This window comes from Drosophila innubila (genome assembly GCF_004354385.1).
Source record: "Drosophila innubila isolate TH190305 chromosome 2R unlocalized genomic scaffold, UK_Dinn_1.0 1_C_2R, whole genome shotgun sequence".
Taxonomy (NCBI): domain Eukaryota; kingdom Metazoa; phylum Arthropoda; class Insecta; order Diptera; family Drosophilidae; genus Drosophila; species Drosophila innubila.
The window spans coordinates 6,757,937-6,780,906 of NW_022995374.1; the positions used below are offsets into that span (position 1 = coordinate 6,757,937).

The 22,970-nt window shown below is 34.4% G+C and overlaps 1 protein-coding gene across 1 annotated transcript; it reads right to left on the reverse strand.

Moving 5' to 3' along the window:
* Window positions 1-4,006: 4,006 nt before the first annotated feature.
* On the reverse strand, window positions 4,007-22,023 carry LOC117784206 (calmodulin). Its single transcript, XM_034621873.1, has 5 exons — window positions 21,878-22,023; window positions 21,097-21,307; window positions 15,790-15,964; window positions 9,550-9,792; window positions 4,007-4,198 (listed from the first exon to the last, which is right to left on the reverse strand). The coding sequence occupies exons 2-5, from the start codon at window positions 21,097-21,099 to the stop codon at window positions 4,170-4,172; spliced, it is 450 nt and encodes a 149-aa protein (XP_034477764.1). The 5' UTR covers window positions 21,100-21,307; window positions 21,878-22,023; the 3' UTR covers window positions 4,007-4,169.
* Window positions 22,024-22,970: the final 947 nt, after the last annotated feature.

The window sequence follows — 22,970 nt, forward strand, 5'->3', positions numbered from 1 at the left end:
AGAATCGTGTTTTGAGTTTTAAGAATTTTTCAAAGTGCATATTACTACATACGAGGGTTGGCCAACAACTTGTCTGGAATTTGATAGGTACATACGGTTAATATATGCGTAGATGTACTATATGAAGTAATTTCTTTACTTACTATGTATATTGACATTACAAAATATTGTTTCTTTAATTGCAGCAACGCTTTCAAGATTTGTCATAATATATTATGAAATCATTTTTATTTATTTATAGGTGGTTGTTTAGGTCGATACATTTGATGTACTTGTATAACTTGATAAATTCATAGATACAATGCAGGCTGTAGCCGAAGTCCTCTTGTCACGATTCTGCACACACAATATATCCCAAGGGCCTTTTTTAGCTGATTTTAATTACTTGACTTTCGGAGCTCATCGGCCGGCTAAGATAATCGACTGCAGCAGGCGAATGACAGAATAAATATATGTTCAAGCCGAATTGTTGTTGTTGTTGTTGTGTCTGTAAAATGCAAAATTCGTAGCCAATTGCAAAGCCCAAAAAACTACAAAAAAAAAGAAGAAGAGATCACTTCGAACTGCCGAAGTTTCGGAACCCTTGCAGATTTATGGTAAACAGAAATTCCAAAAAACCCAATCTTCAACTTATAGCAAGACAATCCGCTTGATTTGTACATACAAGATGTATTCTATAAGGAGTAACCACTGTGGAAAGTTTCAGCTAAATAGCTCATCTTAGGACTAACATCCTATAGTTAGTAGTAAACTTGTATCCTCTGCAAGGGTTGTAGAAACAAAAGAAATTATAGTACTAAAAGAAAACGACAATTTGGTTTGTTTTGTTTCGAGGTTTTTAAAATGTTTGTGTATTTTTTTTTTTAAAGAAATTTCCTTTTTGTTGTAATGTTTCTGTTGTTTGTTTAGCTGTCTATTATTCATGTTTATCAATCTTTTACAATATATTCATAGATATATATATACGAGTATATATAAGATTATATATATACATATACATATATATATATATAGTCTGTATGTAGTTATATGCCGGCAAGTATTGTTATATCTTTAGTTTTGCTCAAATTTTAACATTTTGCAAATAAGTTTATAAATATTTAACACAATTTGTTGTTTTGTTGCATTTGTTTTTGTATGCTTTTCTCTAGTTCTTTTGTTAGGCAAATTAGCTAAATTATTCAATTGGTTATTCAATTCGGGACAACTTCCTTCTCTTTTTCTATATTCCTTTGTTAACTTCTTTGCAATTTGCAATGGAAATGCGTCGCAGTTTGCTGACAAAAATTTGTTTGTGATTGCGCCATTTGCCAGAGTTGCCCAATCGTTTCAAATAAATAATTTTGTTGACAAATTCGCGTACAAACAATTTTGTCACAAAAGGATTTTGCTTTGTTTCTTCAATTTTGGTTTTAGCTTTTTGTTATTTTGTTTCATTTTGTTAGTTAGAAAAATTCGTGTGTTTGTTTATTTGTTAATTAAAGTTAAATTTAAGTATAGAGTTTTGGTTGCCATACAATAAGTTTTGCATTAGTTTTAAAACTTGCACAAATTTCGCTACAAAATGTTCTCATTTCATATTTTGTTTGTTTTTTTTTTTTTGGTTTTGTTTAAAAAAAGTTATAGAAAAGTTGATTTCGCATGGTGTTGTTCTTGTTCTTGTTGTTTGCCCGAGGAACGCAACAGGCTCGTTCCAAAAGATCAAGCGAACATAAATGATATATGTATAACCGTTATTTTTTGTATATATATATAAGGTATTCCACCCCGAACTTACAACGTATTATAATATTTATATTTTTTATACTCACAGTTGATCTATGCAGTGGAGAGAAGAGTGAAACGAAAGATGTGATAAATGGAGTGTGTGGGTGTGTGTAAAGAATGTATTGGTGTGGGTGTGCGTATGTGTGTGTGGATAGAGTTAGAAGACATTCAACAATAGCAACAATAGCTGAGGGAATCAAGTAAAGTGATTTAGAAAGGAAACAAGGAAACGTTTTCGATATGAAATTAAATTATAACCAAGTTAACCAAATGGTATAGTTGTGATCAGTTTACATTCTTAACATTTTCGGTTTCGTTTTTGTTTTTTTTTTTGTTTTTAAGATAAGGTCGAGCTTTGGCTTTTGCGCGCCGATATCAATTCTAGTTGCCCCTTCCCCTTTTGTAAGGGGATAAAGCTGGCTTACAAAAGGCGGTGCAATTGCGATTTTAGGATACTTGGGATTCGGTTTGTTAATCGATAAAAAGCTCACTTAATTTTAACCAAATTCTCACATATATATTGTTATATACATACATATATAGATTATGATATACATATATAATAATATACATGGATATATATTGAGTTTGCTTTTGCTTACACATTTTTTGTTTGCCATTTAGCCTTATAAGTAAGATTTTGTGACAAATTTGTCTTTGCTTTATTTTACGTTTTGTCTAGTAATATAATTTATTTATAAATATATATATATATATATATTGTAAATTTATGCTGCTGTTGTTGCTGCTTCTTCTTCTGCATCTTCTTTGTCTAGTTTGCTGTCTTCTCTTCGTATTCCTTTAAATATTATTTTATGTGTGTGTTTGATGAAATCTTCACTTTCTTCTCCTCTGTCCCGCATATAAATATTTAATTTGTATATTCATTATAATAAAATTATGTTAATTTTTTACCATTTTTATATTAATATATATATATATTTATAGGGTAGTTAATAGCTTTAACTTGCTTTGCTGCTTCTTAGTTGCTAGAGAAATGTGTAGTTGTTGCTCTTTCTCAGATATATAGATATACACACATATTTATAAATATATATATATGATGATATACCTATTAGGTGTGCTACAAATTTTGGTAAAGCTGACACAAAAGCTGGGGCCTTTCCACGCACTCAACTCTCCTTCCTACTCATTCAAAAGTAATCCCTTCCTCAGCGCGCCAAGCTTGACTCTCCGATCAGCCATAGAATACCGTATATATATACCATATAGAGCACATACATATATATCCATATATATATATTTATATATACATATATATATATCGCATTGTTTTAATTTAATTTTATATCGAAAATGTATTTGTAAGTTGGTTTTGTTTTGTTTTTTGTTTTTTTTTTCATAATTTTTATTTATTTTTTTGTTTGTTTCTTTATATTTATTAATTTTAAATTTAAATATAATTTAATAAGAAGAATTTGTTGTTGTTTGATTTTACATTATTTATAATATATATATGTTGTATTTATAATATATTTTATTTCTGGTTGTTGTTTTTTTTTTTTTGACATGTGAGTGTGTGTGAAGTGTATTTGTGTAGCTGTTGTTGTTGTTGTTGTTTGGTGTCTATATAAACTTCGTCAGTTTTTTGACTTTCTTGCAAAAATTACAAATAATGTTAATTTTATTTCGTGTTTTTTGCCTTTATTTTTGCATTCGAATTCGACAAATATTGTTTATATTTGAAAACAATTACATTTTACAGTTCGCCGCTGCTGCCGCTCGCCAGATGGCGCTGATAGCCCCACTGTTGGCCATAGATGGCGCTTTGCGTTTCCCAATTTATGCGGCTACCCAAAAAATTTGATATTGCTGTTGTAGTGTGGTGTTGTTTATGCCTGTATTTAAGTGTAATAGTTTAATTTTTTGTATTACATATAACATGCTTTCTTTTTGTTGTTGTTTATTTTGTTTAAACGGTGACTTCATTAAGTTTTGCTGTTTGTTGTTGTTGGTTATTCCTTTCTTTCGCTGCGGTTTTCTGTTTTTCTCCATTTGCATTAAAATTAAGTGTGTTTTTTATAATTTTCATGTAATCATTATATTTTCTGGGTTTTTTTTTCTCATTTTATGTTTGTTTAAATTTTCTTGCGTTTGCATTTCTCTCTTTTCTCTTTTTTTATTTTCCTTCTTTTCTTTTCGTTTAAGTGTAAGTTTTTCTTTTTTAAGTTTCTTAAATGTTGTTTTTTGCTTTTGTTTTATATTCTTCTTGTTTGGTTTTTATGTATTTATTTTGTTTTTCGCTTAACTCTTTGTTGTTTTTTTAAGATCTTTTACTGGGGTCCATAGCAACAGCGTGGCGCGATGTCATTGCGCACAGCTACAGTCTTCGTCAACATCTTAAAAAAATAGAAAGGCTTAAAAAGAAATAATTTAACGCTTCACTTCGATGTCATCATAGTCACGAATTCTGCAAAGAGAAAGACCAAAAAGATTCGATAAGTATTAAGGAATATTTTAAGTTTACAATTAATGTAAAGTACATATTATAAAAATATATATATTCACAAATATCAGAGAAAGTTAAGAACAGAATTCTTCCTGCAAATAGTCATAGATTCTACTACCAATTCATCCCACTAATCAATAAGATAAACGGGCAAGTCACAAGATCCTACGACATGGTTTGATGAAAAGCTCTCGCTTGGCCAAGAGAAATCGACGGAAAATTTATTAGGTGCGCCGTCAGACGTGCCAGATAATAAAACGATATAAAATTAATGGGGTGGGGAAGAACGAGCCAAAGAAACAGTTGAACGAAACTTAAATGCTCTTCAAGAATAAGAAGCAACTGTATGAACGAAAGCAGAAGAAGACTAGAATATAAAAAAGGTTTGGGGAAAAATATAACAATACTGAATTTGTGGAAAACTGCAAAATGGAACTAATATCAAATTTATATAAAGCTAGAAAACTGGAAGATCTAAAAAGAATAGGAAAAACTGATTCCCTGAGAATGGGACTGGTATCAAATTTATATAAAGTTAGAAAACTGGAAGATCTAAAGAGAAAAGAAGAAAAAACTTATTCCCTGAGAATGGAACTAATATCAAATTTATATAAAGTAAGAAAACTGGAAGTTTTAAAGAGAAGAATAGGAAAAACTTATTCCCTGAGAATGGGACTTGTGTCAAATTTATCTAAAGCTAGAAAACTGGAAGATCTAAAGAGAAGGAAAGAAAAAACTTATTCCCTGAGAATGGGACTTATATCAAATTTATATAAAACGAGGAAACTGGAAGATCTAAAGAGAAGAAAAGAAAAGAACCGATTCCCATGGGAGGAACAGGCTAATTGTGAGACATAAATTGCTTTTTTTGAAAGATAAAAGCTGAACATCATCGACGCAATCAGTAAACGAAGAAGAGGGAGGGTAGGTGGATGGGTAGGAAAGTGGTGTGGGGGCAAATTGGCAACGTTTGCTGCGAGCGTTGGCCGCTGAAACGCTTCCTCGAAGTGTTGGGACGGTCGTGTCCCCGATTTATCAGGTGTTTGCATGCAGCTCCTAAAAATAGACAGGTGACAGCCGCTTTTCCTATCCCCTCCCCCATTCCCTTCCACCCATCAGTTGGATGTTATTCCCAGTGCTTATGTCTGTGCATCTGCAGCTGATTGGATTGTCTATTGTTATTGGACTCTGGTCTTGTTGTTATTTATTCAATTATTCTATTATTTTTGTTCTTTTAATTTTCTTCATTTGTTATTTGCAGTTGCCGCACATTTTTTAAATATTTGTAGCATGTGAATAACGCTGGCCTCTTGGCCAACAATCGAGTACGACGCATCACATGCCACCTGATTGCAGGTGTTAAGTGGGTGGACAGACAATTAGGGGTAGAACGTAAGCGTTAACGCAAACGTAAATGTAAACGGGAATGCAAACGTAAACGTTAAGTAGCTGTCGGAAGAGTTGCGACAATGAGATTGGCATCGTTTTTTAATTGTATTTATGGACTTTTTAAGTATGCAAACCAATTAATATTGTACTCGAATCTAGTGTATATCTTTGGTAATTGTTTTTTGTCTCATTCTCATTTAAAATAGGTTCATAATTTTAAATTTAATTTGACTTTTATTATGGAATTGTTTAAATTTTAAGTTATCTATAAAAGATAAATTTACAGAAATAATTCAGATATTATTACCATATTTTTTTTACTGCAATAATAATTTTTCCAAGCCTAGTTTTATATCTTTGATAATTGTTTTTGTCTCATTCTTATTTAACAGTTCAATAATTTTAAATTTAACTCGACTTTTATTATAGAATTGTTTAAATTTCAAGTTATCTATAATAGATTAATTTACAGAACTAATTCTGATATTATTGCCATATCTAACTGCAACAATAATTTTTCCAAGCCTAGTTTTATATAAGAAATATTAAAAATCAACTAGTAAGTACTAATTTTTGTGCCTTCTTCCAGTTTTCCTTCATCAAATTCCGCACCTAGCTCGTAAAATAGAGGAAACTAAAGTTGTTATCCAATAAAATACTTAAAAATAAAACGTTATTATAACCAGAAACGCAACTTTCGATATACATGTGAAAAGTTCAGAAGGCACGCCCTCAGACCTTTACGTTATTACCATCAGCCTAATTCTTAACCTTGCGGCAAATATGCAAATACCTCGACGAATTTAGCTCGAACCCAACCCAAAATCGAGTTGCCTGGAAAAATGAATTTTCTTTGAGGTTGAGTTTGAGTTTGGGTCTGAGCTCGACTGGGCGGGGCCTTGACATTTTAGGGTATTTCCTGTGCTCTTTTCTTGATCAAATTTGCTTAATGTATCGACTGCTATTGTTATGTTCGGGTCGCAATTAAAACTCTTTGTGCAAAATGTGAGCTGCCAAAATGCATATATTTTTAGTTCAATTTTCATGTATTTTTATTTCAATTTCCATAGTTTTCGCATAGGTCGGTATTTACTTGGGGTCGTTTTGGTGTTTTGTGGTTCTGCTGTTTATCTTTCGTCGTTTTGTTTACATTCGCCAGCTTAATGTGTAGGTGTGTGTGTGTGTGTTTCACACTCTCTTCTATATAGTATATATGTAGGTATTACTTTTTTTTTTAGTATAATATGTACATTATATCGCCGCGCTTCTGTGCTAATGTTGAATTTGTTTTTCTTTTGTATTTTGCTTAACATTTTATTTGATTTTTTGACTTGGTTTCTTTTTGTTTTAATTTCTTCTATTTTTTTTTTTTTTTTTTGTTTCATTTCGCCTTTTTCTTAATTTCTGACAACATTTTTATATTTGGCGAGTGGCCAAAGTAAGTCTCATACATATATATGTATCTATATAGTCGTCGGGTCCGGCCCATTGTTTGCGCTATATAAATTTCACATTCCAAGCCCCCTCCGAGATAGCTCCGTTCCGTTCCGTTTCGTTCCCGGAACCGAACCCGGCCCCCAACGACGAACATGGCCAAATGCCGGTCCCGTTACCAACAAGCGACAAGACAACAATAAAGACTTTGGTTAATTGGCAATAAGCAAATGGCAACAACTCGCATTTATTTATGTTATGCTCATTTCGCTACCCACACATATATACTCTACATGTCTGTGTGTGTGTGTGTGAGTGTATTTGTGTGTGTGCTATGCCTTTGCGTCTTTCTCTTTCTCTTCCTTTTGTTGGGTTGTCGGTCAATGTTCAAACAGCTCGCCAAATTGCCTGTTGTTAGTTATTGTTCTTGCTTTTGTTCATCTTCGTCTTCTGATTGTTGTTGTTGTTGTTATCGTATTCTTTTGTTATTCAGATTATTGCACAATATTTATATTTGATTTTAATTGTTTTTCCCCGACTCTGTGCAATCTGTGCATTTTCAACATTTATGTTTTCTCTCGCATAAAACCTTTCAACTCTTTCAACAAAGCTGTCAGCTGAGTGTTGTAGCAAGCAGCTTTTATTTGACTTGATTAGATCAAAACTAAAGAGAAATTGACTTGCCTCATATGATAAGAGAGTAGAGATAAAGGACATAAAGTACAGATTGAGATACAAAAAGAGAAAAGTTTAGATAAAAAACTTCAATAAGATACAGATTGAGAGTTATAATAAACAGAAGAAATACAACAATTATATATAGAAAAGGCGAAGAAATTCTGATGTAGAAGCTGCCTATGAATATTCATTCATTTTTATAGATCAAGAAGCTTTAAATTACTTTATTACCATAAATGAATAAAAAAAATTATTCTTCATTAATGGAATTTTTAAATTTCAGTAGATTTTTTGATTAGAATTTTGATTAACAATCTCTAAAATGGCAATATGAGTGCATAAATCAATAACATTATATGACCATTAAGGCATTTTTAAGATAAGATATGATTTATATTTTTTAGCAAGGTTTTTCAATAGGGAAACTCACACATACATATGTACTGCTGGCTTATCATTAAAAACGTCTCACTTGCTTATCTTGAGCCACTTATAATGGACAAAAAAAACCTAATTTTATTTGGCAATCATTTTTGACACATTTACTTCCTAAGTAGATTTGCTTCGCTTTAATCAATAGATATTAAAATTTGTTGTCTAATTTCTTAACTTGACTTGTTGCTTTTCACACGAAAAATGAACCTATTTTTATATCGTTTCATTTTGTTCTTTTTATGTGCTGTTCATAAATTGCTTGTGATTAATCTATTTGATCCGCCAAGATTTGCGCCAAACGATTTTTATTTGAACTTGAGGCACATTGTTTAACTCGGATACGAGATGTATTCATTATATATGCGCATACATATATACCATGCGTATATATAGTTCTAGATATCTAGATCTGTATCTGTCCAACTTTGATTGCCATCCACTGAGCAAGTGAGTGAGTAAATGAGTGAATTGGAGGGAGGGGGGCCATTATTTCAGTTTGTTGTTTTTAAGTACAATCAAAGCAATGATATTTCATTCTTCTTTTCCTTTTCCTATTTTTTTTTTTTTTTGGAGGGGTATGAACAGATTTTAGCACCTTGAATCAACATATGTGTACTTGTATTGCCTTTGTAGTTGTTTTTAGTATTAGGTTTTTCACTCAATTTCCCTCAATTGAATATTCAATTTTCGAGCAATTAAAAAATTTCGAAGAACACAAAACAGAAAATGCCAGAGAAATGTTTTACAGCAAGCCAAATGATAGACTGGGCAAATATCCTACTGAAGAACTTAAAGCACTGTACTTAAATATTTTTGTATATTAGGAATTTATGGAAAGCAAGAAATATAGCTTGATTTTCCTGAAGAAAACTTCATAAAGATTCACATATCTGACAAACTACATTTTAAATTGATTTTTTGCTATTTTTACAGGGTATATCTTAGCTCATATGATGCTATTGAACAGCCAAACGAATAGAATAGAAACTTTGTTAGTGCACGCATTAAATACGACTAATGAATCAGTTTATAGAAAAAATATCATGAGCAACAACGGAAAGTAATGAATGACAAAGCAAGTGCCAATTTTGACTCAAATATAAGTGTGTGTGTGTGTGTGAGTGTGTGTATGATTCAATCGGGAGTTATGCCAATGTTTTGGCACACACACACACTACATGGCAATTACCAAAGCCAGCAACTGTTGTGTGAATATCCAATTAGTGGGATGACATGACACGACATGACGATATGACGACATGACGACGAATCGACGTAGACACGCGACAAATAGGTAAGCCGCTTAGAGAGTGTATGTGGTGTGCAGGGTATGAGTATTTCAAGAGCTGTAGAGAAGAGAAGATTATGATGCTTACCTTCGTAATTGACCTGACCATCACCATCGATATCAGCCTCACGGATCATCTCATCGACCTCCTCGTCTGTTAATTTCTCGCCCAAATTTGTCATCACATGACGCAATTCGGCCGCTGAAATGAAGCCGTTGCCATCCTTATCGAACACTCTGAAGGCTTCCCGAATCTCCTCTTCGCTATCGGTGTCCTTCATTTTGCGTGCCATCATGGTAAGGAATTCTGGGAAATCAATTGTACCGTTGCCTGCACAAAGGAACAAGAAAATGTTTCAAGAAAATTAATAAGTTTGCTCTGCTTAAATAGTAATATTTTCTATTAAATATAGACACGCAAAATAACAAAATTAAATATCATTTAATAGGAATATTTTGTTTATTTTTTTTTGTTAGCTTATAATGTTACATTTTTAATGTTTTAACTATTTAAAATACAAAAAATTGGTTGATTTGGCGGCCTTTCTAAAAATAAACATCAAGACCTCGAGCCAGCTAATCAACTCAATTTAAAATCCATTTTTACCAATTATGTGACAATTTAAAATCGTAGACTAAAAAACTTTACTTAACACAAATTGTGAAAAAAATTTAGATATATTTTGAGTTAATTACTGCTTCGTCACTCTATCGGTATTTTTCAGAATTTAAAGCATATAAAATTTAGTATTAATCACGCTGTAGTAAATTATGAACATATATCTATATATATATACATATATCTTGCTCAAGCATTCGCTCTGCACATGCCATAAAAAAGTGCTTAAATGTCTGTTAGGCTGTATTGTAATAAATGTTCCGTTCCATCAACATTTGAACATTTGCCCCCGTTGGGTAATTTACGAGCCAAACATTTATCTTTATTATGAGCCTGCCACGCCTCCTTTTGCCCTTTTCGTTTCTTTTTGTGTACCTGTCTGTCGGCTGTAGCAACTGGCTCACAAATCCCTTTTGGCAGAGAGAAATCCCTTGGCCAGGCATAATCAAGCAGATTTTCATATTTGTTCAAGTTCTTTTTCATCAGGTCTCGTCTACTCTGGTCTTTTATTTTCATATTTCTCACCGTGTGGCATGTGGCAGGGCACACGTGTCGTATGCGCAACATTGTGGCAGCATTGATAACTTAACTGCTGGTCCAAAAGATAAGCTGAGTCGCTGCTAAGCCAGTCAAGGCTTACACAACGGAATGCTGAGGTTTACTCGACCCTTGACCCTCGAGACCGAAGCGACCCGGGCATAAATGAAGTGGCCTCTCTGACCGAAATTCTTGTTAGACTAATTGAAAAAGTTTCACTTCACATTGCTGTTTAAAGTTTGCAAATAGTTTTTCGCTTTGCTTTTGTTGGCTTACACATTTTTATGGCTCACTCTCCACAACAAAAAAGAAAAACTTTTGCAAACCAAAAAAACTTTTGGCCCAAGCTGAGGCCTTAATTGTTATTGACTCTCTCATTCTCTTGCCAACTCTACAAAAAAGTTCAACTCAATTCTATAAATTATTTATACATATATCCAACTAATGCTTGTTCTCTCTCTCTCTCTCTCACTCTCTTGTGTGCATGTTTTAAAAGTTAAATAAATGTAGCAAGGGTCATATTTGAGATATGTTATGATTGTGGCATAAAGCAGACAGTTAAGATTGTTTTTATTGGCGTCTCAAGGGTTCAGTTCATCAGTAAGTTTGGCCATTTCAACTTTGTCCATGCTGGAGATATTTCTGACTTTTTTCCAATTCCATTATCAAGTGTTGCCACACCCAATTCATGTTACAATCAGTGTTTACATATTGCAAAAGCAACAAACAATTTTGAACCTTGTAAAGAACGTTAAAATTCTTGTATTTGATAAGAGCCGTGTTATCCAAAAGTATTTTTTTTTTCCTATCATAGGAACAACACTGGATAAGAGTCAACACCTTTTATTTTACAAGTTAAATCGATACTACCACACCTAAGAATCATTAGGAATGTTAACTTAAGTTGGCCCCACTCAAGTTTAATTATTGTTTGTACTCTTTCTCAAGTTCAAATACAAATCAATTCACACAGTTTCTTCTAATTCATAGTAACATACATATATATATCATTTGTAGGTAGTACCAGAAGCATCCAAAACAAGGCTATTAACAACCACATTAAAATCGCCCCCAAACAGCAAAATAAATAATGAAATCTTTAAAAAACAAAAAAAAAGGAAAGAAAAAAACAAAATAAATACAACTATACTTTAAAACAGAAACAATTTGTACGCAGTGGGCAACATTTCAATTCTCAATGAAAAATGCATAAAAATCCAGTAATCTAATGGAATAAATGTGCCTCTAATTGAAGCATTTATTAATAATATTGAATGGATTAAATTGGTTAACAAATAATGGGCAGAGTGGCGAATTATCCATAGCATATAGCTCAAATATATACCCTAGAATTGTCTAGTAGTTGTCAAAATCCATAAAAGTTGTGTATATTTATTTTATAGAAAGAATAAATGACTTTATTGTTGTTGTAGTCGAATGAAAGCATTGAAAAAATAACAGGGCATATATAAGTCAATCAGTCGCAGTGTTTTGGCTTATAATTAGTGGGGTTCAGTTTGGTTCAGTTGTATTTTGGTTCATTTGGTTGGTTGTCATTGTTGTTGTTGTTGTTGTGCCTGTTGTTGTTGTTGTTTTGGCTGTTGTTGTTGTGGCTGTGTCTGTGGCACACTCTTGTTTATAAATTCTATATTTAAAACATTTGACGCGAACTCTGTCGCTGCTTTTGGCTTTTCCGGCATTGGCCAACATATTAGGATTTCCCCCGACGTACAATTTCTAGCCATTTTTGTTGGCCAAAAAATACTTGAACGAGACGTTAGACGTGCCTTAGACAGACTGCCGTTAACAAAACGATTGACAAGGCTCATGACGATGGCCAACAGACGCCAAGATGCCAATGTCTGCCAATATATATCTTAAGGGGTTGTGGTTTTTGGTTTCCATTTCACCAGACGCCTCTTTCCTTCCCCCCGCCTCTCCCCTCTCTCCTCCTTCTACTCCCTCATCAACCCCATCCCCTTCTCCGCCTCTTCACAGCCATCGAAGCGTCCCGCTTGACGATTCGCAACGTTGCGCAAATTTTTGCAGACAATTTAAAATTTTAATAAGATTCTTTTTCCGTTTATTTTTTTTTCGCTCATTCGCAACGCTAAATTTAGTTGTTGTTTTTTTTTTTGGGAGGTGTTGGGGGAATTGGGCAGTACAGGGGTGCCAACTCTTTATAAATAACACATTGGGGTTTCTTTCTTTATTTCGGTGCGATTCGCTTGGTCATTTGGTCAAAAACTGCAGCTTTGCTCGTTTTCATTTCAATTCATTTTATTTTATTTTATTTTATTTTATTTTTATTTTTCTATGTGTATTTCTGGACAATTGTTATGCTATGCCATTTGCATTTCAACTCAGTCAAAACTCCCCAGACGGAGGTAAGAGGGGAGCAGAGGAGAGTGAGGGGGAGGGGGTGGAGGAAGAAGAGGCGTCTAATGGCGTCGTTTGTATGCGGCTGCAGTTTTTGGACATCGTCAACTGGCGACGCCAACAAAATTTTAAGTAATGAATGTTTAATGTTTCCGTCTGTTGTTCAGAGACTACAAAATTACCACCGAGTATGTGGGTGTTGTCTCTGCATGTGTGTGTGTGTGTGTGTGTGTGTGTGTGTGTGTGTATGCATTTCAAACAGTCCATGTATATATTTTATATAATTTTATGAGCTAAATGCCATTTGCCTGCTAAGATCGTAAAATAAGCCAGATAATCGCGTTTAAACTGTTGCGTAGAATACCATGAATATCTATAGAATAGTGCAAATTTAATAGTTTAATATAGTTGGAAGCTGTTGTTGACTTATTACTCAGACAAATTTATAGCAAATTATTCAGAGTACATCAAAATATTACTTTAGTTTCAATTTTTTTTTTCCATGAACTTATCACAACTTTTTAAATAGATGCGAATATTTCGCTATTTTTCTTTATATCAAAGACATTAATTCTGAAAAAAATTGTACATTTTATTTGATGAATAAATTATTCACAAATTCCCATATTGAATTCTGTTAACTTTACAATATCTATCCGAATATTCAAAAATGCAAAATACTAATTTTTTATAACTTTTTTAAAATATTCTGAAAGTATGTACAAAATACTTTACAAAAGTATACTTCCATTTTTAAAATTATTTAAATTCCCTTAAAATTCCCATATTCTGTAAGCTTTACAATAACTACAACTGCAAATATGTATGCAAGTGTATAACAGCTTAAGCAAATCCCAACTGTTCTACACTTACATACACACACACACACATGCATGTGCACTTAAAGAGCGGCACTTTAGAAAAGAACCAAAAACCTCTCAAGTGCTGCTTGAGCCAAAGGGACTATTTTTGGGTCTGTGCTGATAAGCATCAGTCAGTCAGTCGTTCAGTCAGTCATGCCATCAGTGGGAATCCGTTTTAGTTTGTCCGCCCACCTGACATTCTGGTGTTGGAGAGGGAGGGAACTACACACACACACAGCTACAACATCTTTAGCTTAGTCGTCACCTATCCACGTGCTTTTTGCGCTTGTTGTCCTTTGGCTTTATTTTTGTAACGCATGCGCTGTATTCACTCTGTGCAGACATTTGCAGATTTGCCCTGGATTTTTCATCACATGCGCATTTTGCACGTGCACAAGAACAAAAACAACAAGCATAACAGTGACAGCATGAGTAAACGAAAAAGTAACAACGCCAGCAGCGCTGTCTTTGTAAGCAACATAGAGAGCAGCAGCCTCTGCCGCAGCGCTGCCTCTGCAGATAACTTTGACAGCAGCATTGCCTTGGCAGCGCTGCCTCCTTCGCTGCAGCAGCTCTGCCGCCTTGAGAGCGAGAGTGCGAGAGTGAAGCAGCTTTTCCTTCGGCTGTTGTTCTTCTTCTTGTTGTTGTTGTTGTTTCTACTGTCGGATGTGGGTGACTTGATTTCGGTTTTTGGAATTTCGTCGTCGTCGTCTCCTTGCACTTTTTACTTGTTACGCTTTGCACTTGTCGCTCGCTTGTCGCGATTTCTGTGCGTGTGCGTGCTTGTATGTATTGGTGTAATGGTGTTGCTCTTGTTGTTGTTGTTCTTGTCGCTCTGCTTGGGTGCGGCCTGTTTTATTTTTAAGCTAATTGTCGAGCTTTCGGCCATTATGCAAACATAAACTGCACGAATACGAAACAGCGACACACACACACATACATACACAGATGCGTGTATAGAACAAGTGTGTATGTATGTATGTGTGCACATAAATAAAAAAGTGATTTATAATTTGTGAAAATTAAACGAAAATGAAAAGCGCAAAAAAAAAAATAACGAATGTGCGATATATTCTCGACACATTTCACAATTGCTAAAAATACATATAAAAAGCCACACGAGCACTGTTTTTTTTTTTACTCACTACCTCAAGCTCTCTTTTTCACACTACTCGCCGTCTCTGTCACTCCATCTCTCTTCATGTGCTGAGTAGTTTTTGGCGAAAGGTGAAAAACCTCAAACGGTTCTCATTTTCCGAAATGGCGTGCGGCGCCTATCGCTCAATTTCTTTTCATTTACTCAGTTAAAAATAATAATTTTTATTTTCGATTTAGTTTCTTCTATTTTTTTGTGTTTTTTTTTTTTGGTTAAGATTCTTTTCAGTCCCATTTCAGCCCCAACCACCTTTTGTCAAGAATCCTGTGCATTTTTGACAGCAACAACAACAGCGACTACTACAACATTAGCCAGAACAAGAGCCAAATATTTTTGGTCTTCTATTTTTAATGGCTATGACGTGTTTTTGTTGCATATTTTTAGCCAATCGCAAAGAAACCTCAAGAAGAAAACAAAAAGAATTTCTTCTATTTCGTCTTTCGTTCGGGATCCGTTGATTTGTCAGTTCGTTGTCAGAGGGATTACAGAATACATTGTATTTAAGAATAGATCGATCGAACATATAGAACAAGTTTATTATTAGGAGAAAAGGGTTCAAAGAAATTAGCCCAAAGACAAATTAACAAATCTGGTTCAAGAATTTGGCAAAAAAAACAAAAAAAAAACAGTTTGATCTCAAGAACTGTTGCGTCAAGTGACTTTACAAATAAAGAAATGTTTTTCAAACGTTTACGAATGCAACACAAAGAGTAATATGGAAAATCTAACGCTCTTCTGAGAGTAAAAAGCTATCACAATCTTTATTCAACTTACCATCGGCATCGACCTCGTTTATCATGTCCTGGAGCTCAGCCTCTGTGGGGTTCTGTCCCAGGGAGCGCATAACTGTTCCCAATTCCTTTGTTGTGATGGTGCCATCACCGTCTTTGTCGAATAGCGAGAACGCCTCTTTGAACTCAGCAATTTGTTCCTCTGTCAGCTGATCGGCCTGTAAAATGCAAGTCAAACAGATGGAAGGTATTAATTATAATGCCAATGTGAAACGACAACTTTTCAGATATTATTACCATAATTAAGCTTATGATTGAACACGCTCTTTGCTTCTATTTGTATAACTAATAATTAATTGCTGTCAGCTTTTATGATGTGTTTATGAATGATGACATAGGCGACGACTACTTGATCTATTCTCAATGCCAAATTGACAAAAAAAAAAAAAAAAAAAGAAGAAAATGAAATAGAAAAGAGAAACTGTATTTGTAAACACATATTTGCAACTGTATTTGTTTTTTTCTTCTTTTTTTTGTATGAAATTACAATACAAAGAGCCTCTCATCCAAAAGATACAAGATCTATGTACATATCGTATGTAGAGGAAGCAGAAAGTCAAAGAATAGCGGCACTTTGGGATTCATTTGAATAATTTCGCATATTGTTTGCACTCAAACTCAACAAAAGGCGCCAGAAAGACCCACCGAGAACACACACACTCTCACACATACACACACACACGCATTTAAGCACATAGATACAATTGTATCTCATATCTCCACAGAGCTATCTGAAAGGTGTTAGGTTTCGCTGACGTCAGTTGTTATTTGAGTTTTTTTTTTTTTTTTTGATACACAAAACCAGACTACAAGGTTCGGGAAGTAGCTAAAGCTAACTTTAGGTTGGATTACGATTACCAAAACTTCGTTTTCTATTGCTCTAAGTTCCGTCTCACTCTCTGTCAATTTTAAGCATTGTGCATTTAAATTGTTTAGACATCAGCATTGTGTATAAATTTATACTTGTATATATATATAGCATACCCATATCATTAAATAACCCCTATAAAGCATAATAACGACTCACATGTCAAATATGAATAAATACCTCAACCTACGTCAGAAATAAAATGCAATAAAAATAATTATTGATCGATTGCCAAACGTCTCGTAAGTTCTTTGAGATATGAATGATTAATCTGTATGACAAAACAAATTGCATGTACATAACTTGTTTTTGTTGTATTACTCTGTTCAGATATTAATTTCAGACAAGCAAGACAAATAGTTCAATTTATATAGAAATTCTAGACGCTTATATGGATTACTTTTGAACTTAGCTCACTCTCTCTCTATTTTAGAGTTTTCAGAATTAAGTGCAAGTGTGCTTAGCTTTACGAGTCTCCTCGATAAGTTCAAATATTGACTATCTAATCAATAGAAGGGGGAATTATGCCATAACTTGGCCTACACAAGAAGCTGCACTTCAAGTCACTTCTCTCTCTCTCTCTCTCTCTCTCTTTCTAAAAGTCTTATATAATAAGTATGTCAAAATGTTTGCTGGCTTTCTAAACACACACACACACACACACACAACTTACATTAGCTTTTCTGCTTAGCCAAAAGGAACTTTATCTAATCTTCGATTGCAATTCAAGTGTGTGTGTGTGTGGGTGTGGGTGTGGGTGTGGGTGTGTGTGTATCTGTGGGGTGTGAATTGAATTTTTCGTTGTGGCTTATCGCTTTGGCCTGATAAACGTTTTGCACAGTAGTACGCTGGTTATGTCATGAATTTATGACTAACTGTTTAAGCCGAAAGCGCAAAGCTGATTAAAGCTCAACGATTTAAATGGCAACAACATTAACAATAACCCCACCTTTAATGGCATTTGGGTGTGGGGAAAACTACCTAATTGTCAAGCCATATATACCTATGCATATATATTTATGACGCCCACCTCCTCCTAACCAGACCATATTGGCACCTGTCCATGTATGTGTATGTGTGTGTGTGTGTGTGTGTGTATCTGTGTGTTGTGTACATTTAATTTTGCTTTCAGAGATTGCACATGTGATACAAACGAAGCATAAACATTACTTTTAATAGCTTTCTCTCGTTTCGACTTCCACTCTTATTCTCTCTCTCTCTCTCTGTCTCTCCCTTCTCGTATTTTCTCTATAGTTTAACTGGTTTAATCGTCTTTTTGCCGGTATTGCAACCAACAAAAACAAGTTGCCAGCTTATTTATACAAATTTTTTATCAACATTTTGTGCATAAAAGAGAGTTGACAATTAGCCGGTATTAACCGGTTTTCTTTGTCGGATTCGATTTCATATTCGAAACAAACAATTTGAATGCAACAACTGTATGAAAAATGCGAAATAAGAAACATATTTGTTGTTTTATGATGAACTCAACAAATGACTCACAAAAGCAATAAAAAGAAAAATTAAAATAAAAAGGGTGCTGCAGTCAAGAGTGATCGCCGAAGAAATACCCTGTATCTTCTTTGCTATGAGAGATACTTAATAAACTGCAAATTATATTGTTTATAAATTATTATATTTTAATTAATACAGAGTATACAAATAATAGTCATTGAAATTCTTTAAGAAGATATGAAACACAAAACGGAAATGAATAATTATAATTGTTATACTGTTATACGTATTTGATGAGATAATGCAGTCGTCTTTGCAGTCAACAAACTTTGAAGATCAAACTCTGTTTATCTCCACACACACACACACATATTCACACCACCCACTTACAAAGAGAGGGAGAAAGAAGATGAATCACGATTAATGCAAAATAAAATATTGAGCACGTAAAACGATTTGTTTTAATTAAAATCTGTTTGCATTTTGCGTGAGCTGTAAAAGCGCTAATTAAATTAAGCGACGGGCGCTGCTAGAGACGCAGATACATATGTATGTATGTATGTAGGTGTGGGTGGAGAACGGGGGTGGGGGAAGTATCTGCTGGTATTTTCTTATCAGAAGGCAAACGCAGCAAGCGCTAAAGCCAAATAAAAAGTAGAAGAGACAGCAGTAAAATAAATACATATAATAAAAAAAATAGAAAGGAAAAGAACAGAACAGAAAAAATTGGATTATGTGCGGTTAATGTGGCGACGTCGCCACGTTTGGCGTCTGAGCAGAAATATTTCATTTTTCTTCATTATGCTGCACGCTGCACACGTTTGCCCCGTTACAATGAAATTCTTGGGCGAATGGCAAAGTGGAACAAGCAGCAGAATTAACAGCAACAACATGGCCAAGTCAACAACACCAACAACAGCAGCAGCAGCATTGGCGGCAGCGCGCCAGCAGAGCCAAAAGCTAAACAGAAAGCGAAACAGCAAAATAACCGCAATGCGGCAAATGAAACGGTTATAGAAGAAAACAACAAAACGTAGGTGCCGCAACCGAGAGAGAGAAACAGAAAACCCCTAACGACAACGAAAACGCAAAAGAAAGCGCACGCAGATAAAAGTGCGACACCAGAAGAGCGAGAATAAAATAAAGAGAGAGAGCGAGAGAGAGACAAGAGTGCCCGACGCAGTGCAAAAGGCAAAAGTGATAACAATCTGTGCAGAGATGGCGAACCAGGCAAAAAACTGTGTGAAACGGTTATGCGAGCCAATGCGAGAGCGAAACGGTTTAAAGAGCAGCGCGCTGCTGTTCGTGCATACGAAACGGTTAAACTGAGCAAATACAACGAAACGCGACAGAGCGACGCGACGCGACGGCGAGAACAGAAATTCCAAAAGCTAAAGAATTTTTCGCCGTTTCGTTTTTTCTTCAATTTTTTGTCATGCGAATCTAACCTAAATTTTTTGCGGTAAATAAAGCGAAACGAAACGAAAAGCACAAAGAAAAGCCAATAATGCCGGCGTTGCTGGAACAGCCGTTCTTGCTGTTGTTCTTATTCTTCTTGTTGTTGCTGTTGTCGATCACACTTTTAGTGGAAACACGCTGATAAGCAAATCAAATTTAGTGCAATAACAATAATAACAACAACAGCAACTATTTATTAGCAGTTCAAATACAAATATGGCTGATAAAGTGGCAATAGAAACGTTTTTTTTCTCAGTTCTCAACTTTTTATGGGCTCCACATTTGGCGCAATAAAGCAAATTCTGGATACGCACACATTTAAATACACGTGTGTGTGTGTGTTTGTGTGTGTAATACAGCTACAACGTTGAAGGGGTTAATAGAAGGGGAGGGGGTTGTCTTTGAGAATTCCTGATAACGAGTTTTTGTTGCTTGTTTCATTTTATTTTAGTTTTACGTTTTCTGCCTGCCTACAACACTCAATTACCAAGAGGCGTGGCAGTAGGGGAAAGGGCGGGGTTGGATTGAGTTGCTTTCAGGTGAAACCCTGGAACAATTGCCGTTATGGAATATAACTGCCAGGGTCGAGAAGTTTTGGACTTTGGTTACAAAAAACGTGTTAATTGCCGACTTGAATTTGTGTAGATTATTAAATTTGTTCATAAATAATAACAAAAAACCTTAAAATATAAATATCTATTCAGTTTTATGTTTCTAAAATAAAATAAATGATATAAATTTCAAAGTTTTTTTTGATAATTTAACGAGATTTTTATTAAAGTTTGTGCATTTCAATTCCAAGAGAATTTCCCGTTTGATCAAATAATTGGTTTTAAATTATTGTCAAATTTATAACAAAAAAATCTTATAATCATAAAGTATATATTCAAAATTTATTTAAAAAGCGTATTTTATTTCTTTATTATTAATATAATATCAAGGCTTTTGTACTTGAACTTGCATTAGGAAAATTGAAATAAATTAAAATACAAGTTATAAATTTGGTTTTCTTTATTTTTAAAATAAATACTAAAAGTTGTAAGAAAAGCTCCCAAGTAAATAATAAACAATGACGCGCTGAGCGCTATCTTTGGAGACATGATAAAGAAATCGCTTTTTATCTGAGACTTTTCAGATGTGACTATATTTCTTATTCATGACTCATTGTAAAATTTCTTTATATTATTTTTTTTTATATATATATTTATAACTAACCCTCATATAGGGGTATTCGCTGTATAAAAAACTAATGAAAACCAGTTTCAGCTGACGATTTTTGGGGTGTGATTTTGACACAGCTGTTTACACACAGGAAAAGAGTCGGGTTCCAAAGGGTTAAGTGCGGTTCAACGAAATCCAATTGGAATCGGTTAATACCAATTGGCAGCTATGAAAACGCACATTTAATTTTAAACTTTGTGTCTTTGATTTTTTGCCAAAATGTTTGCAAATTTTCATGAAAATTTAAAGGTAAACAATGGAAAATGCAGTATAAATAAATGTACTTACCATTTTTGTAGTTGTTGGGTTTTTGTTGTGTTTGGAAAGAAATGTAGCTAAGGGTTAATCCGCTGCTGTTGCTGCTCTGCTTCTGCCGGCGGCGCTGCTGCGTTTGCTGCTGTGGTATGTATGTGTAAGTGGAATTAACGTGGAGACGGACGACGCGCGTTCTACGTTTAACTAGAATTTAATTTGCGTTTTAAGCAAAATTTATAACACACTGCAAAGATCAAGAAGAAGGATGAGGAGAGGAGAAATACACAATGATTTTTAAAAACATATGCAACTCAAAAACTGTTGTAAATAAACGGAACAAACAGCAACAACAATTTTAACACTGGGCGAAAATGAAGTAGCGTCGTTGCCGGCGGCGAAAAAATGAAATGAAGGAATTCAAATAAAACGGCGGAGCAAAGCTAAAGCGACAAAACGTTGACGTTGCCGTCACCGTCAGCGTCGCAGCGACGCTACTTTTTTTTCTCGCCGTGGCAATTTCTTGTTGCTATTTTGTTACTCTGCCGAATTTTGTATAATTTGCGTTTTTCTTTTCTTTTTTGCTGTTGCTTTTGCTTTTTCTTTGGGGTTTTCTATTGTGCGATTTAATATGCGAAACACACGCGCGCACACTCGTTAATTAAATACATATAAATACTGCTCGATTTCGGTTTGTACAAATATTTTCTTGTTTTATATTTTGTTAAAATTTTATTTATATCACGAAATTATTTGACCAGTTTTGGAGTCCTCTACAAATTTGTAAGTTGTATAGAATTTATTGAAGGTAACTCACGATCCTAATCAGAACTTGCGTCCGTAACGGTTGACAACTCAATTGTAACTGTACCGTTTAAAACCCGTAAGCGTACTACAATATTTTTGCACAGTTCGTGCTGTTAGTTCGCTGCACAGCGAATGTTAATCTATGGCTGCAAACCTGCTGTTAGCTGCTCAATTGAACTGCTTCCACGTTGTCAGCTACTCGAATGAACTGCCGACCAATCGAAAAGCTCCACAGCGCTGCTAGCTAACATAGCCCCTGTTATTTGACGCTCACTGCTGCAAATGAGCGAACCGGTTAACGAGCGAAACGGTTTTAGTCGCTCTCATTAGCGATTTCTTGCTCCTCTAGGTGTTTTTTTTTTGGTTTTGTTTGCGGTTAAGCGAGTGAGAAATATTGAAATATCGAAATTGGGGATTTTGTAACGGTCGCGCCGGCGCTTTGAAATAAAAAGAAAATTGCAATACATTTTAAAAACATTTTTAATTGCTTTGGCTAATACTCTATTAAAATGTTACTTTATCTGTGGTGGATATGATTAGTTAACTCATCTTTCACAAATAGAAAATACTAATAATTTTATTGAATATATACTGAAATAATTAAATTAAATAAAATATTTTAAATTAGGGGTATATAAATTCTTATAATTTTTTAATGTTTTTGTTTTGCACAAAAGAGGTTTTTCTGGTTAAAATAACATAACAACACTACAGCTACATATTGTGCACAGATATCTACACACATTCACATATGCTTGTATGTATTTTGTTTTAGTCGGTTTTCGGTCATTTTCATTGTCCGTTTCTTTATATTTTTTTGTCGCAGCGAATTGTCGCAATGTGATTCTTTCTTTGTTGCAATGTCGTTCAATTCAACGCATGCCAACAAGTTAAGTATGTTAACCTCTGCAAATTAGACAAGCAACTGCGGCTAAGGCTGTGGTGTGTTGAGATGTGGTGTGGTGTGGTGGATTGGGTGGTGTGATGTGGGGTGGGGTGTGGTGGAAAAAGGCGCAATGAAAATGAAGTAACAATGCAGCAACATTGGCTATTGGCCGAACTGCGGCGCTGACGTCGTCACTGGCGACAGCGACGGCGACAGC

Bases quoted from the DNA above. Each gene is read 5' to 3' on its own strand.
- LOC117784206 (XM_034621873.1), bottom strand. The intron at 9,793-15,789 runs GTAAGTTGAATA...TCCTTTGTGCAG, and splicing joins AAACGAGGTCGATGCCGATG to GCAACGGTACAATTGATTTC. The intron at 4,199-9,549 runs GTAAGCATCATA...TTCTCTTTGCAG, and splicing joins TGGTCAGGTCAATTACGAAG to AATTCGTGACTATGATGACA.